General features: G+C 40.5%; 1 protein-coding gene across 1 annotated transcript; it reads left to right on the forward strand.

Moving 5' to 3' along the window:
- The first annotated feature begins 3,920 nt into the window (after positions 1-3,920).
- On the forward strand, positions 3,921-22,686 carry vopp1 (VOPP1 WW domain binding protein). The gene is made up of 5 exons (XM_040047095.1): positions 3,921-4,179; positions 11,130-11,188; positions 13,673-13,750; positions 15,583-15,716; positions 18,079-22,686. The coding sequence occupies exons 1-5, from the start codon at positions 4,129-4,131 to the stop codon at positions 18,282-18,284; spliced, it is 528 nt and encodes a 175-aa protein (XP_039903029.1). The 5' UTR covers positions 3,921-4,128; the 3' UTR covers positions 18,285-22,686.
- The last annotated feature ends 4,920 nt before the right edge of the window (positions 22,687-27,606 follow it).

The raw sequence follows: 27,606 nt of genomic DNA on the forward strand, positions 1-27,606 counted from the left end.
GCGCCTCTCTCTGTCTAAAACTTGACCCAGACAACAAAGTAAAGCTATTTTTCGGTATTAGCCAGAGGTCCCTTTACTACGGTTCGGAGCCGCAGACCTTCAGTAATCGTAATAAATCACACAACAATAGTACATTCATGTAGTTAAGTAATCCAAAATATTCAGAATACGTTATTCTCATTGAGTAACGTAACGGAATCTGTTACAAAATACATTTTGGGGCATGTAATCTGTAATCTGTAGTGGAATACATTTTAAAAGTAACCTTCCCAACACTGGTAACAACTGATTGTGGTTAAGACCTCCACACTGGAAGAAACAAAGCAAAATAATATTGATGGTTTGGGAGTCAAGGAGGCCATTTACACGAAAAGGGAAACCATCTGTGATTTGTGGAAGGGGCCTAAGGACACATTTTTCATCATCTTACAGTGCAGCCATTCCCCAAATCTCTGTGAATGGTACTCATGATCAATTATTATTAATCAATTGTCTTTGATCAGTGGTTGTTGACCAATGGTCATGATAATTTGCATATTGTTGATCAAGAAACTGACCTCAGAGCCCTTTGTTCACCAATGGTGCTAATTTCGGTCATTATGCAAACGTACTGTTTATAATGTTGGGGAAAGCTGCAGGCAGCTGGAGATTGAGAAGTCTCTTGGATGAGTGACGAGACGTTTCTCCCACTGAAAACGCTACGTCCAGATGAACAGAATTTCATTTCCTGGATAATTGAGCATGCATTGACACATTTTGCAGATGTGGTCCGCCCCTTCCGGTTGTACCAATCTCATAAGCACCATTTTGAGATGCACCCTGGCGTGATGCTGCATTCACACCTAGAAGCAATTAAGTTAGATGGCTAATATGTATTTACATGTAAATGTGTTAATAATGTCTGTTTAAACACGTCCTGTGATTATTTTCATGTTGACTTGAAATAAAATATCTCCCTCTGCTGGCACTGCAGATTAATGCAATTTACTGCAACTTGTGCATGTGCGTCTATTTTATGTTCTGGAGAGGCAAAGCGTGAAATGGACATGATGGACCGCTGTGTCTATTACACGCTTTGCAGTGATACTGGGTTGATATACATGATATGACCTCCAGTTTGCTCTGACGAATGCCACAAGCCTGAAATATTAGCATGTTTGTTGACATGACTTAATAAATTTGTGTAATTGAGATTTTTCAACTACTGTTTTATCCTCGTGATAACTATTACCCTTTAGGACTCAATGCTAGATTATTTTCCCCTACTTGGACAACACTTAAATGTAGTCCGGTGTTGCATAAAAACCATGACATGCATACCACCTTGGAATTTTTCTGCAATCATCAAGCTTAATTTTCTTCTGTGGTCTTTCAAGCCTTTTAAAATTGCTGAGCTGTATTCCTTCCTTTGCTGAATGTGCCAATTTCTGATAGGTTTATTTTGTTTTTTCAGCCTACTGATGGGTTTCTTCACTTGCTTTAACATCTCTTTGGACCTCATATTGAGATTTCGAGCAAAAAACTATCAAATACTCTGAAAAAATCCAAGTAATGCCACCCGGCACTACTCCCTAACTATTCAGCCACAGCTGAACGAAAAACAGTCCAACAGTTACAGATTAAAACACACTTTTACATGGGAAATTTACATGCTCATAAAAACTGGACCTGTATAAATTATAAACTACAATTGTCAAATTTCATATCCAGTGATATTATTTCTATTTGACCTCTGTTATGATGTTGGATTTTTTGGTCTGTGATGTGTTTTTTTTTTTTTTCAATTTTCACTATGACCTGTAATAGTACTGTGACGTATAACTTGCACCAATGAAATGCTTGGAACTTTTGCATCTCTTCTGACGGCACCATTGTTTTGGTAAAAAGAAGCAGAATAAACTATGCTTGTTATTTAATATTAAATGTATTATATCTCTATGTGAAATGTGAAATGACATTGTTGCTTTGTAAGTGTGCAGGTACTTTATTTGGTACTCGAAGCTTTAAGTATGAACAAACTGCAAGTAGCTACAGACAGAGAGGAGAGGAATGGGAGGCAAAGTAATAAAAGGTTCTGACAGTGATAAATCACCACTGCCTGACTAAAACGTGCAGATTACCTGCAGAATATGACGGATCTCAGCAGCAACTATGAGACTGATGCAGAAGTAAACTCGAGCCAAAATTAACATGCATGTAAAAATCCAATAACTTTCTTCAGATAAGTGCCACACAGTTACATTATTACACCCTTTTGTCTACAGACTACATCTTCACTGCGTCTGGTGGGAACAAAAGCATATTTCTCCCACTCTATTTTGTGCATTAAGTCCAATTTTAAGCATTAGCATGCATTAGTGACTTGTCAATCACAAAGCACCTTCAATCATACATCATTTTACTGTCTGTTGTACTCTAAATTGGGCCATACTTTACTTACCAAAGTTCGTCGAGATTAAGGGAGCAGTGGAATCATTTTCTTTGGGTTTTCTCTACAACCACAGAAGTTCCTGTTGGCCACTGGAGCTGATGCAGGTAAAAGACACTTTTACATAGACTTCATTTTTTAAAATGAGAAGCATGCTTTTTCTTTATATAACGACTATGGCTGTGCTCTGACCTTGTCAGGAATTCTGTTACCACTGAAGTTTGCCTTCAAGTAAGAAAAAATCTTGACTTCACAATGAACCGCAGTGATGTCTCAGAATACCTTTTGTTACATTGTTTACAGACAAGTTTTTCTGTGGGACTGAAAACAAGCCTTCACTGATTGATGATGGCTCTCTTACAGCCAGAGCAGATCTTTACTGAGTTACGTTAGAGTACCTGTTTCATATTTAAATCAGAAATGCAGGGTAACTTTCCAAGGCTTTTTTGAATGTTGAAGTTTAATCAGTTAAGGGAAACATGTAATAAGAAATAAGCAATCTATATGTTGGTCAACTATTAGTGAGGTATTTCAGTATAATTTTGAAAGAATTAGCAATTTTGAATACAGATGCAGAGTGTGGGGGACAAAAAAAGCCACTGTGAATGGATCCAAAATCAGATCCTGATGGAAATGAACTGAATAGGACCTGGACCTGATCTGATCCAAGTCTTTTTAACCCTGTCCCACTGTACAAGTGTGACCAGTAAATTTATAGCTTTGCTTTTATGCTCAGCTTTCTCCTCACTACAACAGATCAGTGCAGTATTTACATGACTGTGGACACCATCCCAGTCCAGCTGTCAATCTCATGTTCCATTCAACCCATACTAATAAACACCACTTGAACTTCTCCACCTGGGGCAGTAACATCCCTAACCCGGAGTCGCACCCACCCTTTTCTGAAAATCAAATAGGTCCCAGAATAGAACCCTGTGAGACGCCTTTAGTTAGCTCAGGAGAAGATGTCGATCCTCCATGTAATCACTTCTGGAAGACAGACTTTGTTTTTCATCATGACGGTGATCCTAAACACACTGCCGGTGGAGTGAAAGACACACAACTGAACACCATCACTCATGCACTGCCCTAATCATTGTGTAAGAAGTGTGGGATCATCTCGACAGATAACAGAAAACAAGACAGCTCCAAAGAACTGTTCTTCAAGAACCCTGGAGAACTGTTCCTGCTTAAAGAAATCACCAGAAAGCTTGCTCAAGACAGTTCCGGCTTTTGATGTATATTTGCGGATGTTTTAGAGTACTGCATCTATTATAAAGAAATGAAGGTGACTCGAAGCTTTTGCACTGTACTGTCCATGTGTTGGATATGAAGTCATAGCCATTGTTCTAATATTCTCCGGGGAAGTGTAATGTCCTATGAAATGAGGAAACTGTGTGTGTGTGCGTGTGTGTTTGTGTGTGTGTTTGTATGGCAGAGTAGGGGGTGGGGGGCTGGGAAAGGGGCGTGGAATAAACCAACATCACAGGCTAATGCAGCTTCCCATCATGCCATTTAATCTCCGTTTTTGGTCTGTTTGACCGTCGCCCGGTTTGCCTTCATCCGTCCTGTCAAACCGACCGGATCTGCTGTCTGTGTCCGCCAGCGGGATGAAACCGACATAGTGATAACGGAGCATCCCCCCCGCGTCCTCCTGTCCACGAGCGGAGCTTTGCTCCCACTCTCCTACCGACGGAGATATGAGACATCCACTGCTCGATGCAGCCCTGACATTGTGGCTATTTGTAGAGGTGAGGTGTCCTCCGGTGTTACTGTGGTATTAATAGAGCTGTGACGGACAGGCGCGGGTTCTGGGTGACGCCGCTGGCTGTACCTTTATAAGGCTTTCGCTCGTGCCTTGTTGTGCCGGGGCTGACTGTGATGTAGTTCCGATACAGACAGATCAGACCTAACAGAACCCGGCATGCCCGGCTCAGTGAGAAAGGACCTCCGCTGTACGTGCGGCACTCTTTGTCAACTTCATGAACGTCACAGCGAGAGACGCTCGAATATCTGTAAAAGCTCAACGTTAAGCTGGGATATGGCAACAAAATCAGAAATGTGGAGAAATGCGAAGCTGGTGGGATTGTGTTCGTGCAGAATAAAAGAGTGTGGAACAGTAATATGGCTTTTACCCCCACATGTGCACATCGGATTGTTTGAGTGGGTGAGCTACCTGTGATTCTGCCATCCTTTGTCTTTGTGCTCAGACCCCATAACTCCTCAGTAGGTTACTGGGCCTGTAGGACACACGGCAGCAGTCTGAATCAGTGTGCACGCAGTCATATTCACATTTCTTTTTTGTAGTGTTGGTCTTTTCCTCTGATGTACCCTTCTGCACTTGTTGGGGATATAATCATTTAAAAAGAGGTGAAAACGAGCTCCAGTTTAATTTTACAGCCTCTAAATGTAGCTCACTCTTTCTATCAGCCGTGCACTGCTGACACTCCTGTCTATTCATGTAATATTAACCCTCATCATTACTATTTTATTTCATTCAGCAGATGTAGTGAGCACGCATTCATTTTGAATTCAAGCAGGCTGCCTAGAGGGAGTCAAGCCCTCAGACCTTGTGCTGCTACTGCAGTGTCCGCTTTGAGGACGGGTCCTGACAGCTTAGATATTTAGTGTCACTTATAACAGCGTTGACTCACAGAAAGCACGCTTTAGACCCTGGGACATGCTTCCTCAGGGGGTAATAATAATCCTACAAACAGTGGTGCTGTTTAGTTTTCTTCACTTATGTACAAAGTGATAGCAGAGCTGTAACATTTTGGTTTTTACGAAATCCCTGAAAATGGAAACAAGCAAGCTAACTTCCTGCTGATTTCTAAGTCAGTAAAGCGTCTTTTTCATGGATGCACGCATCATTAAGAAGAAGAAATTGGGCTGTTTTTAGCTCCCAGTGATGCCAGTGTTTGATTGACATTGGGAACCGGAAATGGCAGCATTGGGAAATATTTATAAAATAAATATTAGACAGCAGTAAGCTATATTAAGTACTGTTTAGTGGGTTTGAAGCACTGTTTTGCAACAGAAGCAGCAACTAATGAATCCTGTTATCTTATCGGCTTTCTGTTAGATGAAAGCAGATTAGGAGGAGTCACCGTTTCACTGTTTGCTGGGCCTGAAAACACTAGTAAAACACAGACTCACACAGTGTGAGACTCACACTTTGACACTGTGTAAATTCACCTGAAGAGATATTAAAATGTCCTTAAAGCGGAAACTAATTCATTCTCTCATCGTGGCCTGTGGGGCCTCACTCATGTGCTCTCTGTTGGATGGTAGCTACTGATATATGCACACCAGATGACAACAGTTAAACAAGGCTCTGCTTCAGGGTTTTTTTCTCTTTTTTGCATGATCAGTGCTTGTAGGGGGTTTAAACTTTCTGTATGAGCTATGAAGCCTGCAATAAATTATATTTACCATTATCAGGGACTGTTGATTAACATTATAGTGGTGCTTTGGCAGTCAAACCAGTTCTAACTGGTTCTTTATTATGACATTTTAATTTTTTTTTACTTTAATAGAAAGGCCAGAGTGAAGGGTATGACGTACAGAATATGTTCCAGGGCAGACTCAAACCCAGCCTGTTCAACCAGGTGAACTATAAGCACCTGGAGGCGACTGCTGTTTTGATTTGGTGTGATATAAATAAAATTGAAGTGAATTATAGCAGTGCCAGTACCAAACTGATTTTAATGTGCCTTTTACTGACTATATCAAGATTAACAAATAGTCAGATTAAAGCTGATTAGTGGCAAACGGTCTTGTTTAGTTGACCCATCAGAGGCTTGTTCAAATTAACTGCTCAGTTTTCCTGTCTAGTTGTCATATATTGCCTTAAGTTTCCAAGAGGACATTACTTACTGACAATGGAAAACATGTCTTCAGAAATGCGATTGTGATTGAAGCAATCGTCAAATCATGGCTACACTTAAAATTTCTAGAGAGGCATTGCATAGTACTCTAAAACACTTTGTGGGAACTGGACCCGTTGTATTCTTGACACCAAACGTGAGGACACCATCCAACAACACAATGGGCTATGTGACATTTCCTCCATCTCTGAGCTGACTCATCATGGGCAAAGACCCCATTCGTCCTAAACATGCTCCATCTTCTGGTTTGCATATTTGTGGAGAAAGATTCATTATTTCAGTGCATGCCCCTTCATGGAAGTACTTGAAGTCTGGCAAAGCTCAAATTTCTGACTTTACAGTAAGCTCTTTCTATGTAAATGAATTACACTAATTGCCAGTTTAAAATCACTAATGAATTTAGTTTAGAAACCAAGACAGGAAGAGAAGCCTCAGTGTACACACAGGCAGGCCTCAGCTAACCAAGTGATCCAGCCCGAGAACCCTCTTACTCTGAAGTGAGTGTTCCAGCCTCTACACCGTGGTGTCAGTGTAGCACAAAGGTTAAGTTGGCATTAAAACGGCACCAAACCAAACGCTGAGTTAATTAATTAAAAACACAGAGCTTCTCAAAGTCGTATGACTGAGGTTTTCAATAATATCACATGCAGTACTATGCATGACAGACAACTGAAACATTGGAGTCATTTTGATAGTGGCCTCAGGGTAAATATAAAGAGGTTGGTATTTTGTATGGTTCATCTGGCTTAAAACGTTTGGCACGATACTCAGAGGCAATAGAGCAATAAAATAGAAGCTACAGTTTGTCTTTGAGGTTAATTGATAAGTGCTGTTGTCTCGTTAAATGCTAACAGGGTGGGGTTTGAGGGCATATTCTTAAATCTGAAAGCTCACTTTGAATGTTGTTTTCTCTATTAAAATTAATATATTATGGGTTTCCAGTATTATTACACATTTGTTTTATTTGTTGTCTCGAGTCTGGGTTTTCTCATCAGGTTGGTAGTTACTGACTGTGTAACGTGGAAGTTCTGTGTGTTCATCTGCCACCCTTTGATTGATATTGCTGTGATTTGCTTGCAGTAGAATAATCTGTCCACAGTTCTTCAAATTATTATTACTGTAACTGTGGTGCCATCAGGTAAACAGCTGGTTAGATACAGCACCTTCTTCACACATCTGGAATCTGTCGATGCAGCAAAAACATCCCTGAGACTATCAGCTTTTTAAGAACTACAGCAGCAGGGTAATAATAAGTAAGCAAAAGCCTGGTCATCACTTTTTTTCTTTTCATACTCCTGTAGTTAAGCTCAGTATTACCTAACGGATTGAAAACTTCTTGCTTTGAGTTGAGTTTGTTTTGTGGATTTCTGGGAAAACCTCGAGCTCCAAATAGACTATATTAGTCTATGTAGAGTATTTGGACCGTAAAAGTTTCCTCATGTTGCCCTTGTAAACCATCAACAATATTGCAAGTCATACAAATAATTGTAGAAACTAACATACTGTAATTTCTTGCCAAACTCAAAAGTTTATGGATGCAAAAATTCTCCATATTCCCATTATGGCTCATAGCTTAACTTCTTTGGCCATGTGTTTACTCATACCTCAGTTTTATTTGGTGGGGCGACATAAGCATCGTCTTTAACAAAAAACTGACAATTCTGTTTGTGTCTCCATATCTCTGCCTATCCTGGAGCATCTCTACACCATCTAGTTTTTCAATTAATAGGCAAATTTCCAAGTTTGTTTTAGAAAGAGACCACGTGTTGATCAGAAGATAAGATAAGATAAAACTTTATTAATCCCTCGGGTGGGTTCCTCTGGGAAATTCGGTTTCCAAAAGCACAGCACCGACAGAAGTTACAGAATATTATATATATATATATATATACACACACACACACATATATAAATACAGAGACATATATAAATAAAATATACGAAGGGGATAAATAGAATAAATAGGAATAAAAATAAAAATACAAGTGAATTGCACATTTTAATTGCACACAGAAAAGGATGTATCTGTGGCTATAATAACAATATGAAGGCACTGCCACTCAGTTGTGTGACACATGGTAATTTCACCTTTCTTCTATATTCAGGAAATGCTTAGAAACTAATTGTGACCTCTATTGTTGTATGATGTTCAGATTTGAATGGGCTTCACGGCCTTTATTGACATAAACATAAAGAAGAAGTTAAACAGGTGTTAGGTATGAGCAGTTGTTGGAATTTGGGATTTGGGAACAACCAAATGGGTGGTACCAGGTTCTGCAAATATCAACTTTGAACTGGCACAGTTAAGGAAACACCCGTGGGGTCAATACTGTTGATTGATGTAATAGGACTGCAACCAGATCCTAGACTTAACGTTCTGATTGTTGCTAGTTGTTCACAATAAACTGACAAAGATAAGTAATTCAACCCCAGGTTTGCTAACCTGGCACTTTTAGGCACACTTTAATAGTAGTTAGTTGGAGCCCCCTTTTTGTCTTTAGAATTGGCTTCATAGCATAGATTTAAAAAGATTCCTCAGAGATTTTACTTTATATGACATGATAGCATCACTCAGTTGCTCCAAATTTGTTGACATGTTGAGTTTCATGTTGGTTGGGTGCATTGGATTAGGGAACAGTTCAACTGGTGTACCTAATAAAGTGGTTAGTGAGTGTAGAAATGATGGCTCCTTATAGTTTTGGGTATATGATGGAGATGGGTGCAAAGAGCTTAGTACAGACTAAAACAGTAAAAGTCCTCAAGTGTGTCATGCGGTGAATGATATGTGGACCCCAATGTGAAGTGGCGCTGGAAAAGGTGAAGTTTGAAATGTTCTTTTTCTTTAAACACATTTCACATGGAAACCATCTCAGCTTTAATCTTCCTGGTTCCCTGACTTCATCGGACTTCAGTATCTCGTGTCCTTGTGGAGTTTTCTGCTTTCCCATGTGCTCTGAATAAATGCTTTGGATGGCTGACAAGCTTGACTTAGTATCCTGTGTATATACAGGAAAAGTTGTGCAGAGTAATATAGAAATTTAGGTTTATCAAAACCTAGTAAAAGGTCTGGTTCCACAAAGAAGCCTGGGTCTGGACCATGACCTAGGACATAGAGGATTAGAAGAGATGGAACAAAATATTAGATTTAATTAAATAGTTGAAAAACTGAAGACAAGTATGACTATTGCAACAACATTCATGAGCTCTCTGTGGCTATTTTCATATCAGTACTGGAAGAAAGTTTGTCTTGCTTTATGTCTAATCAGGAAATTTTTGCAACACAGTCCGAGTGAGCAAAATTCAAATGAGATTGATGGCTCTGTGTTGGAGCAAAGTGGTGTTCTCGGATGTCCGACTGTTGCAGAGCTCTTCCCTTCCTGATCATCCCGAACACTTTCGCTGCTTCTAAAAGCTTTCAGTGCAGCATACAACCATTTGAACTATTCATCCTTCCCGGCGTCCTCAATCCAAAAGCCATCTGAGCTGCTTTTAAAGCAAGAAAACACATCCTCTGGTTGCGTAATGGTCATTTTTGTCCTGTGGGAGCACAGAGGGACTCTTTTCTCCACTGTCAGCTTTTCCAACCAGCTCTAATTAGAGAAAGACAATGAACAGAGCTGGATTGTATTCATGGCTGGCAGAGGGTTGAAGACAGGATGAGAATTAGGTCCAAATACAAGTGAATAGATGGTAACAAAGTTAAAAATTGTGAAATTGCGCATTTCCTTTTCCAGCAATATCTTAAATACACTTTCAGATTGATAATGTCATAAATTGTACTGTAGTTTTCTCCTGTTTCTTCCATTGTACAGGATATAACAGTTGAATAGTTCTGTTATTTCACACTCATATCCCTCAAGCCAGAGGTGACTGACATTGCTTACTGAGTCATAAAGGCTTATGTTGTCTAGATGAATGTGAGATAAGAGACAGTTTTATTTATATAACACCAAATCACAACAACAATTGCCTCAAGGCGCTTTATATTGTAAGGTAAGAACCATACAATGATACAGAGAATACAGAAAAAACAACAATCATCCTATGAGCAAGCATTTTGGCGACAGTGGGAAGGAAAAAATCCCTTTTAACAGGTCCGACCGATCTCAGCCATACGGCACGTTGCCACCCGCCCCTCCCAGTGAGCCAAGCTGGCGTCCGTGTTTCAGGTTTTTAGTCACAGTGAAAATGTCTCTGCATCTTTCATCCACAACGTGTATACACAGAGTGACTTTCTTGTGTACTTAAGCTGTTTTTGAGAAGCAGTTTCCTGGACTCTATTTGAGGTTTTCTTTGGAAGGGATACGCAAAGGCTAAAGATATTTTTAAAACCCTCCGAGGCTCTCTCTTTCCAATACAGTTTAAAATGGTTTTATTCTCATGGGAAGAGCAGGAAATGAGTCCATGAACACACTGGATATTTTCTAGGGGTAAGAAGCTTTACCCTAGCATGAGAGTGGAATATTCCACGAGTAAAGCACCAGTCAGTGAATCTGTATATACTAGAACCCATTTTACTTTGCAGTAAATGGAGTTTATTATAAATCATTTTATTACCTTTTGATTTTTTATGTTACTAAGCCCTCATTTGTCAGCTATTGGCTGGAATGTCCCAGCTACAAACTTCTTTGTACTGCTCAGGCAACATTAATTACCCCCCTGCTCGACACCACACATAATACACTCCCGATCAAAGGTTTAAGACCATTTGAAAAATTGAGAACCCAGCAAGAGCTGCTGCTGCTAACTGAGCTTCATTTTGTGAGTTGAAAAGAGTTGCAAGTTTTTAATCATCACCTTTTTCTCTTTTACAGTGTGTAGAGGCGAAAAAGTACTGCTGGTATTTCGAAGGTGGATACCCCATCTACTTCATGTAAGTTTTTAAACCAATGAGCTCAACCCTTGGATGTCCACTGTGGTCACTAACGATCCTTTTCATGTGTAAACGTTTTGTAGGTCTGAGATGTTTGTAAAAGAATGAGATTAAAACATGTTAGTAGATTAAATGTGTTACCCTAAAATGAGTTTCTCATGCATTACTGTTCTTATATAATAAAAAATGAAAATGACTTTGGGAGAATATTTGACAATTAGGACTTCAAAACTAAAACTTCACTTTTACATCACAAGTCATGGCGTGCATGGAGAAGCATGAGGCAGAGGCGTGGCATGTGGTGACTAGTTCTTGCTGATGTTCTAAAAACTGTGGAAATCCAAGCGATTTGACTATTCAGCAGAGAAGCAGTAACGGCTGCAGTGGCTGTGCATGCAGCCCGAGCACCTCGCTGCAGCTTTGCAATCATTTATTACCTGGGCTGTTCACTCCATTAATTTCTGTTCATTGAATGCTATCTTATTATGTTTAATGATGTACTGTCATCGTTTAACAGCCACTAATTTCTATACAGTGGGATTAATTGTAAATGAACTGCCTCTCTCAGATCGGCTCTGGCCTACAGATTTGATCCTGATGTTATGTTTCCTGTTCGCACCTCTTAAATCTTTGTGGAAACTGTAATATCCCTCAAACCTTAACAGAATGATAACTGAAGTGTCAACAATAATAATAATAATTAGAATATTTTGATGTGATGGAATCAGTATTTTTGTAAGTAGTGATGCAAAACCCCTTTTTTAGGTAAAATGTTTTGTGCCAATGCATAGAGAGTATAAATATTATGCTACCTACACACAGAAACTGGCATCAACTTTATCTGGTGTGATGCAAACACTGCTCGCTGCATGCTTTGCAGCATCTGCGGACATTGATTAGCCTCCCAGCTCTAGCGCTGAAATGCTAGAAGGGCTAGGAATGAGAGATCCCAGCATGAGAGGTCATGCTGATTTGTCCATAGTCATCTATCGCACACACATGCACACACACGCACTGCAGACAACATTTTTTTTCCAGCTGCATTAATTCCAGTTTCCTGCTGCACTTCTCAGACTGGTCAATCACAACCTGACTGTTCCCAGGCTGCTGGGTTGTCAGTTAAAGGGAAACCTCTTTAAATTTTGTTTACCAAGCAGAAAGTGTGATTAATGCAAAAATACACCTGGGTGTATTGCAAATTATGGTGGAAATGTCAGGGAACTGTAGCGAGACTCTCTGTACTGCAATAAAAAAAAGTATGTTACTGTACATACAGACTAATGTAATTTACTGTGTGTGGAAGGACAGTTTTTCCTCAGCTCTGTAGTACACTGAGGTAAAAACAGTGTTTAACTGTCTTGCAGTTGAACAACTAAAATATCTGGCAGAGATGTTTTTTCTCTGGAGTTATATGGAGTTTCTCTGATGTCCTAATTACTGGAGACAATAAGCTCAAAAACACACAAGTTCAACACAAAACCATTACAATAAAAAGGAAGACATTCCATCCATCATCAACTTCCTTCTGTACTTGCAGAACTTTTACCCTTGAAAGCAACTGCTTGGCTTCCAAGTCTGAATAAATAATTGATTTCAAAGAGGTGAAATCTGTCTGTAAGAGGAGACTTCTCTTTTTTGCTGATGGGCTCCACCAGTGTCAGACTGAAAACTATGGACTCACTCACCTGTTGAGAAGACAGAATGTGAGATGGCTAAATCGTATTTATCTTATAACTCGAGTTGTTGTTCATGACGCCAAAATACTGAAACGTGCTGTATCGGAGCGATCTCTTCTTCCTGTTAAAAGGAAGATTTTCCTTCCCACTGTCACCAAGTTCTTGCTCATAGGAGGTCCTTGGATTGTTGGGGCATTCTCTGTATTATTGTAAGGTCTTTACCTAACGGTTGAGGCAACTGTTGTAGTAATCTGTTGCAATCTGCTGACTGGAAGTTAATAATAAGTTAAGAATGATATTTCCATCTGTAGTAATTTATATTTAGTGGCGTGGTTCTACACTCTACCGAGGGCGTAAATGAAATGTAGAGTTCTTCTTCTCACCCTTCCATGGAAAGCCAGAGTCTGGGAGAGCTGCAGTAAAATCCTGGAACAGATGACAGCAGATATATATCTGAGGTCAGATACAGCAAGAACGATAGAGGTGGGTTGCAAAGCAGCTTGCAGGTGCAGAAAAGAAGGAATGGGATAATGTTCTTAAAACGTTAACAATAATAGTTGTACTCTCACTGTTGTTCAGTAGTCTTGGCCTAGTGCCAGGCACACTGGTTAAAGGCTTGTTTGTGGTCTGAAAGAAAATGGCTCAAACACTGTGTATTGTAATCTTCTATCATCTCCCAGTATTTGTATCTGTGACGCCTGCACCTCAACAGAAACTTCACCACTCCCAAGTAGCTAAACAGTAAAACAATAACAGAGGCTAACTGCTCCATGCTGTTGCTGACTCATTGCCGTGTGACTTGCTGCAGATGCCGTTCCTACGAGGACTGCTGTGGGACTCGCTGCTGTGTGAGAGCCCTGTCCATCCAAAGACTATGGTACTTCTGGTGAGTTACTGTGTGTTGGGTTTACTATGTGTGCACAGCTGTGAAAACGAGCAAAGACCAAACAAACAAATAACACAATCATAAACTTGTGCACATTTTTACCATTTTGTTTTGCAGGTGTAGCTACATTAAAGAGCTTTACCCTGTGGTTACACTGAATGTGCAGCATATGTGGACTGAGCTTTCTTTCAGTGGTGACTTCTGGCGCACACATTCGACATAGGGCTGACTGAATTACAGGCAAAACAAGAGGCTGTAATTTGTTTTTAGCATCATTTTGTGTCCTCTGCTTTTATTGAGCACAGTGGGTAGAACTTCACACTGGGTTTGTGTCATTTACAGACTACAGTAGACTGTGTAGTTATTTAATTATCAAGCAAAATTCAGCAGGTACTCATCACTGTTAGAGTAATTTCTTCTACACTGGTAAAAAAAAAAAGTCTGTTTTTAACTTTTGCACATATAAACACCACTTATGTGTACAAATATACTGCATGCTGGTCTCATTCAGCAACCATTTCAGTGGCTATTCTGTTAGCATAATGTTGCAGCAACTGCTTTGCAAAGATATGTTTAGCTCCAAGGTTTTTGAAAATGAGAAAAGCTCAAAGGTCTCGCTACAAACTTTTTAAGAGAAAGAAATCATTTTTTAAATAAAAGTTAAAAATAGCTTCCCATTCTGAAATTTGACTTCTTAACATCCGCCTGATTGCTGGCGAGCTGTTTAGACTTCCATCTATTAACTCTACCCCTAAGTGATTGGTGGATGCTAAGAGACTTAACTAGATGTTTTTCCAGTGGCTAAAAAAAGGGTTAGGTGGGAGGTGGTTCTCCCTTAGTCCCTTGAGGCTTTGGGTGTTGTGGCTTTATTTTGGCTGACAAGTCTCAGCACCTCTGGTTTGGCAGACTGGGGTGGTGCCCCCCCTTATTAGAAGGGGGGATGGAAGGTGTGCTCTATCTATAGGGGGAGTCGCACTTCTCAGCCTCCCTGGTCTGTGCCAGGATACAGGAGAGGAGAGTCCATGAGTTAGTTGAACGTAGGAGTCAGGAGGACTGGACCAGCTCAAGGATATTTGAGGGTGTGTGGGAGTTTTCCTAACCAGTCTGCCTGTGTTTTGTGGACTATCCTGTGGGGTGGTGCTGAGGGAGTATGGGATGTCTGGGGTGTTGTTAAGAGAGTAGACCTCAAGGCAGACCTAGGAAGCTGTCACGGACTTTTTATTTATTTTTCTTTTTTCCTAGTGCCTCTATAATTTTGGACCTTTAGTTATTTATTTAAATATTCTGTCTCCTAGCTTCCGAATATCTATTTGCTAGTGTCTCTATTGTTTTTTTTTTTCATTATAGATTTCTGTTAGTGAAGTTATTGTTTCCTTTGTATTTTGGAGTTATTTTGTATCCTTGCATCAGCCTTTATTAAAGGACTTGTCTCCTGTTTAATCTTGTCTGCCTGTGGGAGTCTGTGAGTCTGCTCGTGGGTCCTAATCGCCACGATCAGCTAAATCCCGACAGTAAACAACTCGATGTCCCCCCCGGATGAGCTGCAAGAGGTGGGTGGGGTGAAGGGAGTCTGGGTTTGTTTACTCAGACTCCAGCCTCCAACCCGAACCAGCAGAAAGTGAATAAATGGAATGATGACCGACAACATATTCATAACATCAGAGATGTCTTTTAGAAACAGCAAATGTAGCTTTCATGCTTAATAACATTTTTTGGTAGCAAAGTCATGTCAGTGTTGACATGCTAGCTGGATAGTTTGCCACATAACGTCATCATTCTGATTTTAGCCAGAACTCCTGTATTTACAGTGATATGTTTTGTTTTCTTCTCAGGGTGCTGCTGATGATGGGAGTGTTGTTCTGCTGTGGTGCAGGCTTCTTCATTCGCAGAAGGATGTACCCGTCTCCTTTGAGAGACGAGCCAGCCTTCAATGTCTCCTTCACTAGGCACCCTGTTACCACACCAGGTACAGTAGGCTGTGACAGGTGCACAGACAAGAGTGACAAACTAAGATGCAGTAAAACTTCCTATTGAATAAAAAGAAAAATTAAAACGGTGTGAGATTTGTGTTTACCATGGAAAACCGTTGAGTTGAACAGTGTAAGAAAGTGAAGTCAGAAGAAGAAGACATGGTTGCATCAAACGTACTCCAAAGTACAAGGCCCACGTTTTGAGGACCAGCACACTTAACTCAAACATTCTGCATATTTTCTTTTATTAAAGTTTGGCAGCCGTGTGGCTCTGTTTATGAACGCGGTGGTGTGACTAACATGTACTTATGCTAACATGTAACTGTATTACTCTATGAGCTCTAAAGGCCATCGTAGATAAAGGCCATCTGGACTGCCGAAGTATACTTTATAGTCCGATATGAGGGAAGTGGATATGACAGGCACCCTAAGAACTGAATGTTTGCATAAGAGACAAACAGGCACAAACATGGTTTCCTTTTTAAAAGCTATTCAGGCAGACATCACACAGTATGTTGTTATTATTATTGTCATTATTAATAAAATAATAATAACATGATATAGAGAAATTAATTTGTATGTGGAATATTTTAAAAATCAACAAAGTAAAGTAGAAATAAAATGTTAACACTGATGTGCTGCACAGTGGAGGAACGTTTCTGATATCTGTCCTTATCTTGTCCAGAATCACTCTGTTAGAAAACGTGCCGTGGGTGGTCAAGATTGTCCAAGCTAACAGTTTTGCCCTCCTCACCACCGTTTACAGCGAATCATCCTTCCTGATTAGTTCATTCAGTCTCTGGGTGCTGCCAGCTGTGATGCTAGACACGACAGCCACAACAGACTGATAGAAAATCTCCAACATTTTACTGCACATGTTGAAGTACCTCAGCTTCCTTAGCAAATAGAGTCTGCTGATCTCCTTCTTGTATGCAGTCTGCGCTGGTCTTCCAGTGGGCGTCCAGGTACTTGTACTCACTCCTTCACCACATCGGCATGGTGTTCGAGGATAGATGCTTGCTGGCTTGCTGGATGCATGCTAGCTGGCCTCTTACGCATCTCTTTGAAGCATCTTTTTGGTCTCCTTTACATCGAAAGAAGATCAATCGCGTCCATCTTCTTCCGCTTATCCGTGACCAGGTCGAGGGGGCAGCAACCTAAGCAGAGAAGCCCAGACCTCCCTCTCCCCAGCCACCTTCTCCAGCTTGTCCGGGGGAACACCAAGGCGTTCCCAGGCCAGCTGAGAGATATAATATCTCCAGCGTGAGCTGGATCTGCTCCGGGGCCTCCTCCCGGTGGCACATGCATAGAACACCTCACCTAGGAGGCGCCCTGGAGGCATCCTTGTCAGATGCCCAAATCACCTCAACTGGCCCCTTTTGATGTGGAGGTTCAGCGGCTCTACTCTGAGCCCTCCCGGATGGCCGAACATCTCACCCTATCTCTAAGAGATCATGCTGTGATCGAAAGGAGATTTCTCCTGGAACACTCCATGAAATCACTTTGGTCCATCAAATCCAACCACTGCAGAAACAAACCCTGGCGTGTCCCATTTATGTCCCCTAAACTTTTCCAAGTCTGTTCATTATGCTCAACATTATGTCCATTATATAGTTCAGACATGAGACTTTGGGTGAGAGCAGAGCAGCTGTTAAAACTCTTGTCATAATTTTACATGGATGGAATTTTACTTTGTGTCAGTCAACCAAGCAGAAACTTAAGTGGAACATTCCAATAATAGCACAGCGTCAAACTCTCTGAAAAGGTGACCCGGAGGAGGACGTTTTTACTCGTTTTTCTCTCTGATGAACTCCAAAGTAAAGTCAGCATCTCAGCCTGCTTGTTCTAATCTTCTCTGACACCCTGTTTGTTTAAGGCTTTGGGTTGAAGGCAGAAAGATAAATAAGGAATCAGTGATGTAACTGTGGTAGTGAAGAAACGATCGATGGAGAGGATTTCTGCTCAGTGAGTAATAAAGTGGTATTCAGAGGTACTGGCAGTCTATCCTTACTGATTATCAGAGAGTTTTAGGAATAACAATAACACTGAAGATTTTTACTATAAACATGAGACCAGTTTATGTACTTGTACCTGTTATATTTTAGTTTTGATTTTTAACAAATTTTCAAGAATTTCAAAAAAAAAAAGTCACTTTCTTACCATGATTATGGGGCATGGATAGATGCACTGTGTTCTTTGATGGCTGAGCTCTACTGTTTATAGTAAATGTGAAAAAGGTTTTGGATATTTAACATATGAATACCAGAATGAAATCGAATGCTGTCGTAACAGCCTATTTTTAAACTTGAGATTTTAAAGGAAAAGCATTTGAATCATTTCTTTTCTCTTTTCCTGCAGTTTCCCAGCAGCCAGGGAGCATGCAGGGCTTCGGGGTGAATGGATTGGCAGGAGGCGACCCAGGGGTTACCATGACACACCCGCCGTACCCGCCACAGCCTGGCTCCACCCACATGATGATGGGTTCCTATCCGCCACCTCCGTCGTACTGCAACCATCCTCCACCGTCCTACGAACAAATATTTAAAAACAGCGACAAGAAGTGATGTCTGCAAGGACTCGAGGATGAAACGAAATAAGGGAATGTGGCACTGAGGCTGAATCATCAGGATGTTTAGACACACAGGGACACGTGCCAGTGGACAGCGTTTTTTTGATGTAAAAACTGGAAGACACACACTCTCCTCCCATGTGGAAAAGACTGAAAAAGCACAGTAACCAGTCACTCATTCACCATTTCCTTTCTAGCTCACACTACACACAAACACATTCATCTGAGGCCTCCTTTTTCTGAATCCACATGTATGTACCAGCTTTCTGACCTGACGATAAGTGAGGATGGACGGAGTAAGTCGGAGGTTTCATTCAGTATCTCGCTCAGAAAAAGAAACTGCCATGTGCATTCAACATTTTGATTTTTAAAGGTTCTTCTTCTATTAGGAAAACTGAAAATACTGACAGCGAGCTCCATAATTATAAAAAGGTCAGTTAGAAAATGCCTTTTGTAGCCAGCATTTTAGTGCAACAGCTCTTTACATAATGATGAGATCACGATCCATTTTATGTTACAGATGTTTTTCCCAGTCATGTAAAGACATAACGAGCAGGCAGTGGCTCCTTTTCCTGAAAGCAGTGACAGTTTCGCCTCAACACAATTTATGTTCTCACTCTTTTCATCAGCGTCAGATGTCGATTCTTAGTGCGAGGACAAACGAGAGGGTGTGTCACTTCTCTGAGTTTCACTGAGATGAGCTCTTTGGGTACATGTGTGTGCCTGAGAGGCAGCACATGTGTAAGAACAGGAACACCTACTGTTGTTTTGGGAGCAGTGTTTGTGTACTCATTCAAAAAAGTCATGCATCACATCATTTGTCATGCTACTCGCTACATTAATTTTGCATTACTCACCAACATGGCCTGTAGTACACCATTAAGTTAACATATATACCTTAGCCTGCAGTCCCACTGACACAAGAACACACAAGGTGTTTTTTTGTTGTGTTTGACTGCTCGTCTGTGCTTTTGTCGAAGTCAAAAGTCAAGCTTGGTTGGGGTCAGTATGCGTTCAGTTTTACATCATTCTGGGTTCTGTTGTTTTGACTACATTTATTGGCCTTTCTTTGTCAGGTAATTAAAACAGTTACATCCCAGTTTAAAGTAAAAGATGGTACTGTGTGTGTCTGTGGGACAGCAGTGATATGTCTTTTCCATTATCGTAAAACTCAGTCTAGCCTGATTTCTTACAGACTGTCAGGTTGTCAGACAACACAAAGGCAGATTTAACAGTGTATCAGTGAAAGCAGAAAAATTTATTCAGAAGACACAGCAGCACACCAGAACACTAACATAACCACTGCAACAACATATGCCAGTTCAGAACTGCTGAATGCGGGATGTGGATGGTAGCATTTTCCATGGCTGTGTGACGGATGGTGCAGCGTCGGAGATGCAGCAGCGATGCTCCTCTATCCTCTGTCAGACCTGCTGAGTCACTGTGTGTGCAGAGCACAGGCACATCTAGGAAACCATCACTTGCATTCATCTTATTTGAGGATGTTAATGGTCCATATACTCTGCAAATGTGACCTTCCTCTATTTAACAAGCTTTTTGCTACGATGCTCATTTTTCCATAACATTGCTGCAACATGCATCAATCCTTAGTTTGCACATTTTTGTTAAAACCCCTAAAATTAGAGCTGCAGATTTATAAAATACATGGACCTAAATTATTATTTAGCAATTCTTGATTATTTATGCGCAGTAAAATTTGATTTGATGCTTGTTCAAATGATTTATTCTTGCACAACCTCTGGTACCTGATGATGAAGATAAATGGAATTATGTATTATTGATGCTGTGGTTTTAATTCATTTACTGGCTCAGTGTGTTTGCATGAGAGTGGCGGGCAGATCTCAGGCTGTCTCTGAGTGTTAAATAGTTAAATGCTGCCGAATGTCCATCAGTCCTACATGTTGAAGCACGCATGCCCTGCTAGTGTTATATTTTTTTAATCAGGCAGGGGATCTGGACACTGTGTTTTATCTGGTTATTTCACACTGAGTGATGTTCCTTTAAAGGTTGTATGTGACAGTAAGTGCACGCTAAAATGGGACGTTAGCAGTATTGGGGCACAGTGTACAGGAACCATGCAACATTATATGCTGTAGAATGCATCGAGCTAAAACCACGATGGCCAGTAAACCTCAGAGCCAGCAGCAGCACAAGGCAGCTGATCACAATCTGCACACAAAGAACATAAAACAAGTGATGCTCTAAGTAGTGTTTTGAACACTGGGACATGCTCATTAGTTCACATGAACCTGTCTGTGAGCATAGTATGGTTTGCCCATCAGTGTCAGCACTGAGCAGGGCACCACGATTTGATCTACAATATTATCTGTCCAAAGTCATGTTCAGTGTAACACACAGTGTCACAGCACTAATTCCTGATTTGTGATGACATCAAAGACATATTGTACATTTACAAGGATAAGAACCTTTCCTTATTGCCTTTTGTCAAACCATTCACTGTTCGGTATGCTAATGATATTCCAGACTCACTGTATACATATTCTGACACATACTCTGAGTAATTATGGCTGAATATACCGAAAATTTGAAAAAGGTGATTCCCCCCCCCCCCTTTTTGGTATTGTAGGTACTCTCAGCAGAGTATGTACTGAGGCTGTAGCTCATTCACTGCTGAAGAAGCAGGAAACCCACAAGCACAGCAAAAACTGCAGTAATCTACTTTAGGTTGTTTCAGGTAGCGACACACATTTGATTTGGTGGGCCCCAAACAGTTTTGTGTATTTTCTCCCAGGATCAAACTTTTGCTTGACAGACAGATGCGTAAACCACTTTGACATGGAGCCACTATAACTGGTTATAGTGGAACTAGAATTCTGAAAAAAGTCAGAATTCTGTCCTCAAACTCGAAATTCTGAGTTTAAACTCAGTATTCAGAATTCTGAGTGTTAAGTCAGAATTCTGAAAAAATTCAGAATTCTACGAGTTAGAGTTGTTTGTGGAATTTTTAAGAGGGAAGACATTTCACAAACTGACTTGTTGCGCTGGCATCCCATTGCAGTACAATGCTTGAATTCGGGAGCTCTTTAGATCAACCTGTTCTTTCACCTGAATTCAAACGTTAACAGGTGTGGCCTATTTTGGACCAGGTACTGAATCTAGTGTTTAAGCGATTCAGCTTCTCAAAATTATGATAGTTGCTACAAAATCTGAAAGTTCATGCATGTGGAATTACAAATAAAGCGAGGAGAGGCACAGATCCACAGGACTTGCTTGCTTTAATGTAAATGCACTTATAATGGGAGATGTAAAATTGTCCTTAAAGATATAATAAATATCAATCGATGACGATAAGTGATGTGTGGCCCACCAGGTGAAAAATATGACATGAAACTAAAGTGAATTACTGTGATTTTACTGTGTTTATTGTGATGCTACACTCTCACTTTTACAATGTGGATCCTTTGTTATTTGTGATGACTGATAAAAATTGTAGTGTGGGATCTTTCTTTAGCTTCTGAAGGGGGGCAGGTCTGAGAACAAAATTACTGCAGTACAGTAAGTACTCGTAGCTGCTGATATTTTGTCCCCCTCCTAGATAATCATACCAGCATAAGGTAGCAAGGTTTGATCCCTAGACAGGCGTTACCAGTCCTTGCTCTCTGTTTATGAAATTGGTCAAAAATCTGCACATAAAGACATTTTTAAACACATTAAACATGGTTAACCAGCAACTCATCACTTGAATAAAGCATTGTATGTTTGTGCAAATTAGAAACCGTGTGTGTGTAATCTGACTTGAGATCAACATTTCATCAATATTGTATTTCAACCATTGGTGGTGCTTTTAAAAGAACTGAATTATGCTTTTAAGATAAGTTATATTTATAATTTCGCACCATGTGTTTCGATCACACAGAACAATGTGATACCCTCTGGGTTGACAGCAGACATGAAACAATTGTACAGCTGAATAGCAGAGCCCGAACTGCCATTGGATTTATGTTTGCACAACATACACGACGACAACATCGTGAATACTGTTTCATGAGATTTCTGAGAGCTGTCACACTGTTAACCTCTGCAATGTGCACACACACACTTGTGTGAAGTTAGAGGCCATGTGTGATTCTGGGAGTGTTGGGCTCCCACAGGTAACCAGGAGCAGGTTTTAGATTGACTCTGGGTTGTTTCTGGTGTCAAGCAGTTGGGCTGGGAATAGGGAGCACAATATTAGAAAGGTATTCAGTTCAATCATCTCAAACTATGCAATAGATACTGAAATAGGTGAAGCATTTTGATCCTGCTTTTCTCCTCCCACATTTACCTCTTTTTCTCTTTTTCATCTGCTTTCAGACTTACATTGTACATTGTGAAATATGTAAATAAAGGTCACTTCTAATGAGATGGTATACTGACCTGTTTCTTTGAATCTTTCTTGTTATACCACAGTGACATCGCTGAAGGTGATGACTCCAATAACAGAATATATACAGTTATGTGCAAAATAATAGCAGTGTGTTAAAGCAACAGATGAAAAATTCCATGTTACTAATAGCACCTATTTCCATATATACTGTTAAATAATCCAATTCTTTGATCTTTGGGCTAAAGGAAGAACAACACTCGGTGTATAAATGCTCAATCAACAATTACTTTAATTCATACAATTCTTATTATTCCATACAAACACTTTTGAGCATTAACCATCCAGAGGGGAGATGAGCGCGGGAGGGTGTCCGCCTGATCTCAATGTGTCTGACCGTTTCTCACATTCTTATAGCTTCAGCCCCCCTCCAAACTAAGCATCCACATGCTTTCTCTCTTACGGCGCCTAAGTGACGGCCTTCTCCTGATGAGATGGGGCAGAAAACCTCTACGGTATGTTCTGTTCTCTTTGTAATCAGAAAAATAAGGCCATGATTCTCTGAAAACAGTATTTCTTATAACTCAGCAGTATCATGCATCATAAAACAATATCATTCATTCACCATAAACCAGCAGTCTAATGTAATACAAATCAGTCTAATAAATCTAATAGTTATCACCTCTTCAGTAAAATAATGCGAACTAAAACTACATAATAATTTCACAATCTTTAATTAGGGGTATAACGTGGCATAAGATAATATAATAATCTCACAGTACAAAGGCACTGGGAGCTGTGCACATTCAATCCCAAATGTAAACATGAACTGTTTTTCCTTTCTGGAACATTTACAGTATACACTGAAAATGAAATGAGGCACTTCGCTGTTTCCAATCAACTTTTTGATCAAAGTTCTTTTTCCCTCAGTGCAACTGGAACGACCCATTTTACTCACTGAGCAAAGGGCTAAAACCAGCAGGTACAGCATCTGCTGCCTTCCTTTCTTAAATAAGGGCCATAACTGACACCCATTTCTTCACAGATTGAATGACCTCCCTAACTTAACTCCACACTGCTATTAATTTGAATACATCCCTTTCATTAAATGAGTCAATTATCCCCAATTAGCAGCATGCATGCCATGTGCGTCTGTTGGTTGGCTATTACTCTGCTACACCTAGTCATGAATTTGTTCCCATGTTGTTTCATCATTTCTGCCAAAATCAGTGCTTAAACACATTAGTAATGTTAAACTGCTATAATTTTGCACATAACTGTACATATAAAAGATGGGCAACCACTGTGCAATCACTAGGGTTTTCCCTACATGTCCTACCCTCCACAGGAAATGCTCTCAGCTGTAGGCCACTCTCCTGGTGCCTTTATAAGTAGTGTATTATAAGGTTGCCAACACATGTGACACACATCTTTGTGTTGTGTCAGACTCTACATTTGAGCATTAGCACAGGCCTGTGGTACATAGCCGATTATTAGAGACAGGTTGATCATATTTAAGATTGAATCATTAATTAATGGCAGGACTTCTTTGAGCATTCTTGCAGGAACGGGGTCTAAAAGACACGTTGATGGTTTGGAGGAATTACTGAAGTTAACTCAGAAAGATCAATTGGAGAAAAAGACAAAAGAAGAAATGAATATCAATGTTACTGAAAGTAGCTGTAGATAATGTTACATCTGTGAGATGATTATGAGCATTTTTTTCTCTAATGGTTAAAAATTATTCGTGAAAAAGTTCATGAAGTCATTACTAGCTAAAGTGTAATGTAAATTTCTCCCTTTATCAGATCCAATATATATATACATATATATGACTAAATGTGTAAAAAAAAAAACAAGGAAAATTTTTAAAAAGGAGGTACACAAGCTCTATTCAGCTTTATTTTAAACAAAATCACAGACAATTCTGTCACTTTGTAAGCAATAACTTTAAGCAGATTAAAACATTTAAGACATTTGACTTGCTGCTAAGTCACTGAAGTCCAGGAGTTTAATGAGGAAAAATAAACACAGACACTCATATGAACACTAATTAGAACGAGGGCAAATAAATCACAAACACGTGTCTAAAACTTTGTCTCTTTCAATGTCCAGTCTTCAGCACACACATAATGAGCCTAGACATAGGAGCCAGTGAGTGCAGACACACACTGACACATCAACACAAACATTGTTACAAGTCAGATTTTCATGCAATGACATTCATTTACAGATCTCTGCAAAAAATGAGGCATTTTATGTGCATTCATGTGCTGTCGGGATCACTGGATGAAGTGTAAAGGTATCAGTGTAACTCCATGTTGGTACCACACAGCCCGAGACTTAAAGAACGGTGAGGAAAACAAAAAAGCTGAGCTCGTTAAGGACTTTAGAGACAAAGTTAGAGATCTACATCACTTTTATCCAGATATATTTAAAAAAAATATTCATTTCCAATGTTCATTTTTAAGTACACATATTCACTGATTTGTGGGCTGGGAGATGCAGGCCTCAGTCTGATCTCAACACTTGATGTGCAACGTTTTGTTTTCTACTTTTGTGACATAATGTAGATCAAGTTATAATGAAAGATTTTTAATACACTGGGAATCACTACGGACCCATATATTCAACTTCTTGGATATTTAGTGATTGTGTGGGTATTCATGTTTCAATTTCATAATTCTGCTGTTTTTATAAAACGTACAAATATAAACCACCTCAGCCTGGGTTCCTGACATTCCTCAATCAGACCACTGATCACCACACTTTACTGGTACTTAACAACTTTGTTGCTTGAATGACGACTTTTTTTCCCCTGCAGTCTTTGTTCTTGTCCCATAGGAACACCTCAGAGCAAGCCACACCCTTCTCTCTCTCGTTGTACTTCAGAACTGCAGCACCTACAATGCATTGGGAAAGTGTTCACGGCACTTCACTTGTTCCACATTTTGTCATGTTACAGCCTTATTCTGTAACATGACATACCATACCATCTGAGAGATGATCAGAGGAAACAGGATGTACCTGAGCTCAGTTCTGAGTGTCATGGCAAATGCTGTGAAAAGTTATGTTAAATTTTAGTTTTTTATTTTAAATACATTTGCAAGAATTTCAAGCAAACTTTTTTCATTTGTCAATATGGGTTATTGCGTGTAAACCTGAGGTAAAAAATGAACTGAATTAATTTTGGAATAAGGCTATAAAATCACAAAATGTGGACAAAGTAAATACTTCCCGGATGCACTGTAGATTGTTTACTAGAGGGTTTAAGGCACGAGACTTTCAGAAGAAGTCTCGTGCCTTAAACCTTGAGGAAACTGTTCCTGTAAATTGGTGCAATATAAATAAACTTCTCGAATTGCCCAACACACTTTGCACCCGACCCCTACAGCGCCTTGTTTGGGGGCCAACAGGAGGATGGGCCCATGTCCCTTTTTCAGGCTGTGCCTGGCCACTAGATGCTCACCCTCAGGCACCCTCCCCAGGCCTGGCTCCAGGGTGGAGCCCCAGTAACTATGGCGTTTTTTTTGTGCCACCATTCTGAGCGCATGTTAAAAAAAATATTGCAGGTGCAAGTGTTGCATTTTGAGGAGAAATTTACTTCGGTGAAGAAAATTCATCGCTGCGTGCAAAAACTGTATTTCTGTCACGACCTGCGGGATCGGCAAGGCGCTGATCAGCATCTCTCCACTCCTAGCCCCCCTTCTCTTCTCTTTTTCCTCTCTCTCCCTCTCCCCTGTGTTGCCGGGGCGGAACTCATGGCGGGTTCACGCCCTCGGTCCACGCCTTCCCGGATCGTGCACACCTGGGCCTCATCAGACCAGCTGGTATATTAGAAGGAGGAGATCAGCTGTTCAACGCTGGATTGTTGTGAAGGCTCTTGTCAGTACACACCTAGCTCAAGTTTCCCGTGCCTCTGTCTCAGAGACTTAACGTGCTCCTTTGTTCCTAGATTCCCCGGACCCGTCCCCGTGTGGAGTGTGGAAGGAGTGACAGGTCGCTAGCGGAGTGGAGAGAGGCTGTTCTGAGCGCGTGTGTGATTTCCCCGTTTTCCCTGGAGCCCTGGAGCCCTGGCCCTCACGTCTTGCATATAGCACTAACCTCGCACTGTCTGTACATACACTTGGTGAAGATCTGTAATAAACAATCTCTGTTTGAACGCTACCCAGGAGTCCTGCGAGTGGATCCTCTAAGCAACCCGTGACAATTTCAGTGTTTGCTATTATCCACACACACACACACACACACACACACACACAATAGCAGCCCCTCTCGCTCAGTTTTTGCATTTGCGCTTGCTGTTGCTCGCGCTCTCAACATTTCTGCCCGTGCACGTTCAGTTCTTTCTCTACACCGTTATATTTGTGCCACAAAACCAGCCAATCACAGACTTGGATGCAAAAAAATCTGATTGGCTGTTTTGGTCTCCAATCAGCTCGAAATGACAAAATGAAATATCCCAGAATCCATTTCGTTCAAAACTCAAACGAGGCAGTGGCGGAGGAACACAGAGTGGCGGAGTTTGAAATATTACTCTTTCTGGGTCACAAAATAAACTTTTAAGATATTTTCATGCCAGAATGGTGCTGTGTAAACTTCAAATATCTGCTCGATTCATCAAGACATCACATATTTGCAAAAGTGCTCTAACGTTTTCGGACATGCCTGTTACCAGCTGACCGGGTGGTCACTCGGGTTAAACATAAGGCTGAACTGACAAAAAAAATCGGTCGACTACACCACCAGGTATTACAGGAAAAACCATAAAGCCTTTGAACTAAAACAAACGCTGTTGTGACAGTGATGTACACTGTCTTGTTATGTATGATTTGTATCACCTTCATGTTTCCCTCTCACCACATATCCTGACCATATCATGGCACAAAGTGGGCGATAAACAAACAAGAGACACGGGACTTGTGGCAGTAAAGTCGATCAGCTGATCATTGATCAGTTTCATGATTGAAGT

This window comes from Simochromis diagramma, unplaced genomic scaffold (genome assembly GCF_900408965.1).
Source record: "Simochromis diagramma unplaced genomic scaffold, fSimDia1.1 OVJJ01000715.1, whole genome shotgun sequence".
Classification (NCBI taxonomy): domain Eukaryota; kingdom Metazoa; phylum Chordata; class Actinopteri; order Cichliformes; family Cichlidae; genus Simochromis; species Simochromis diagramma.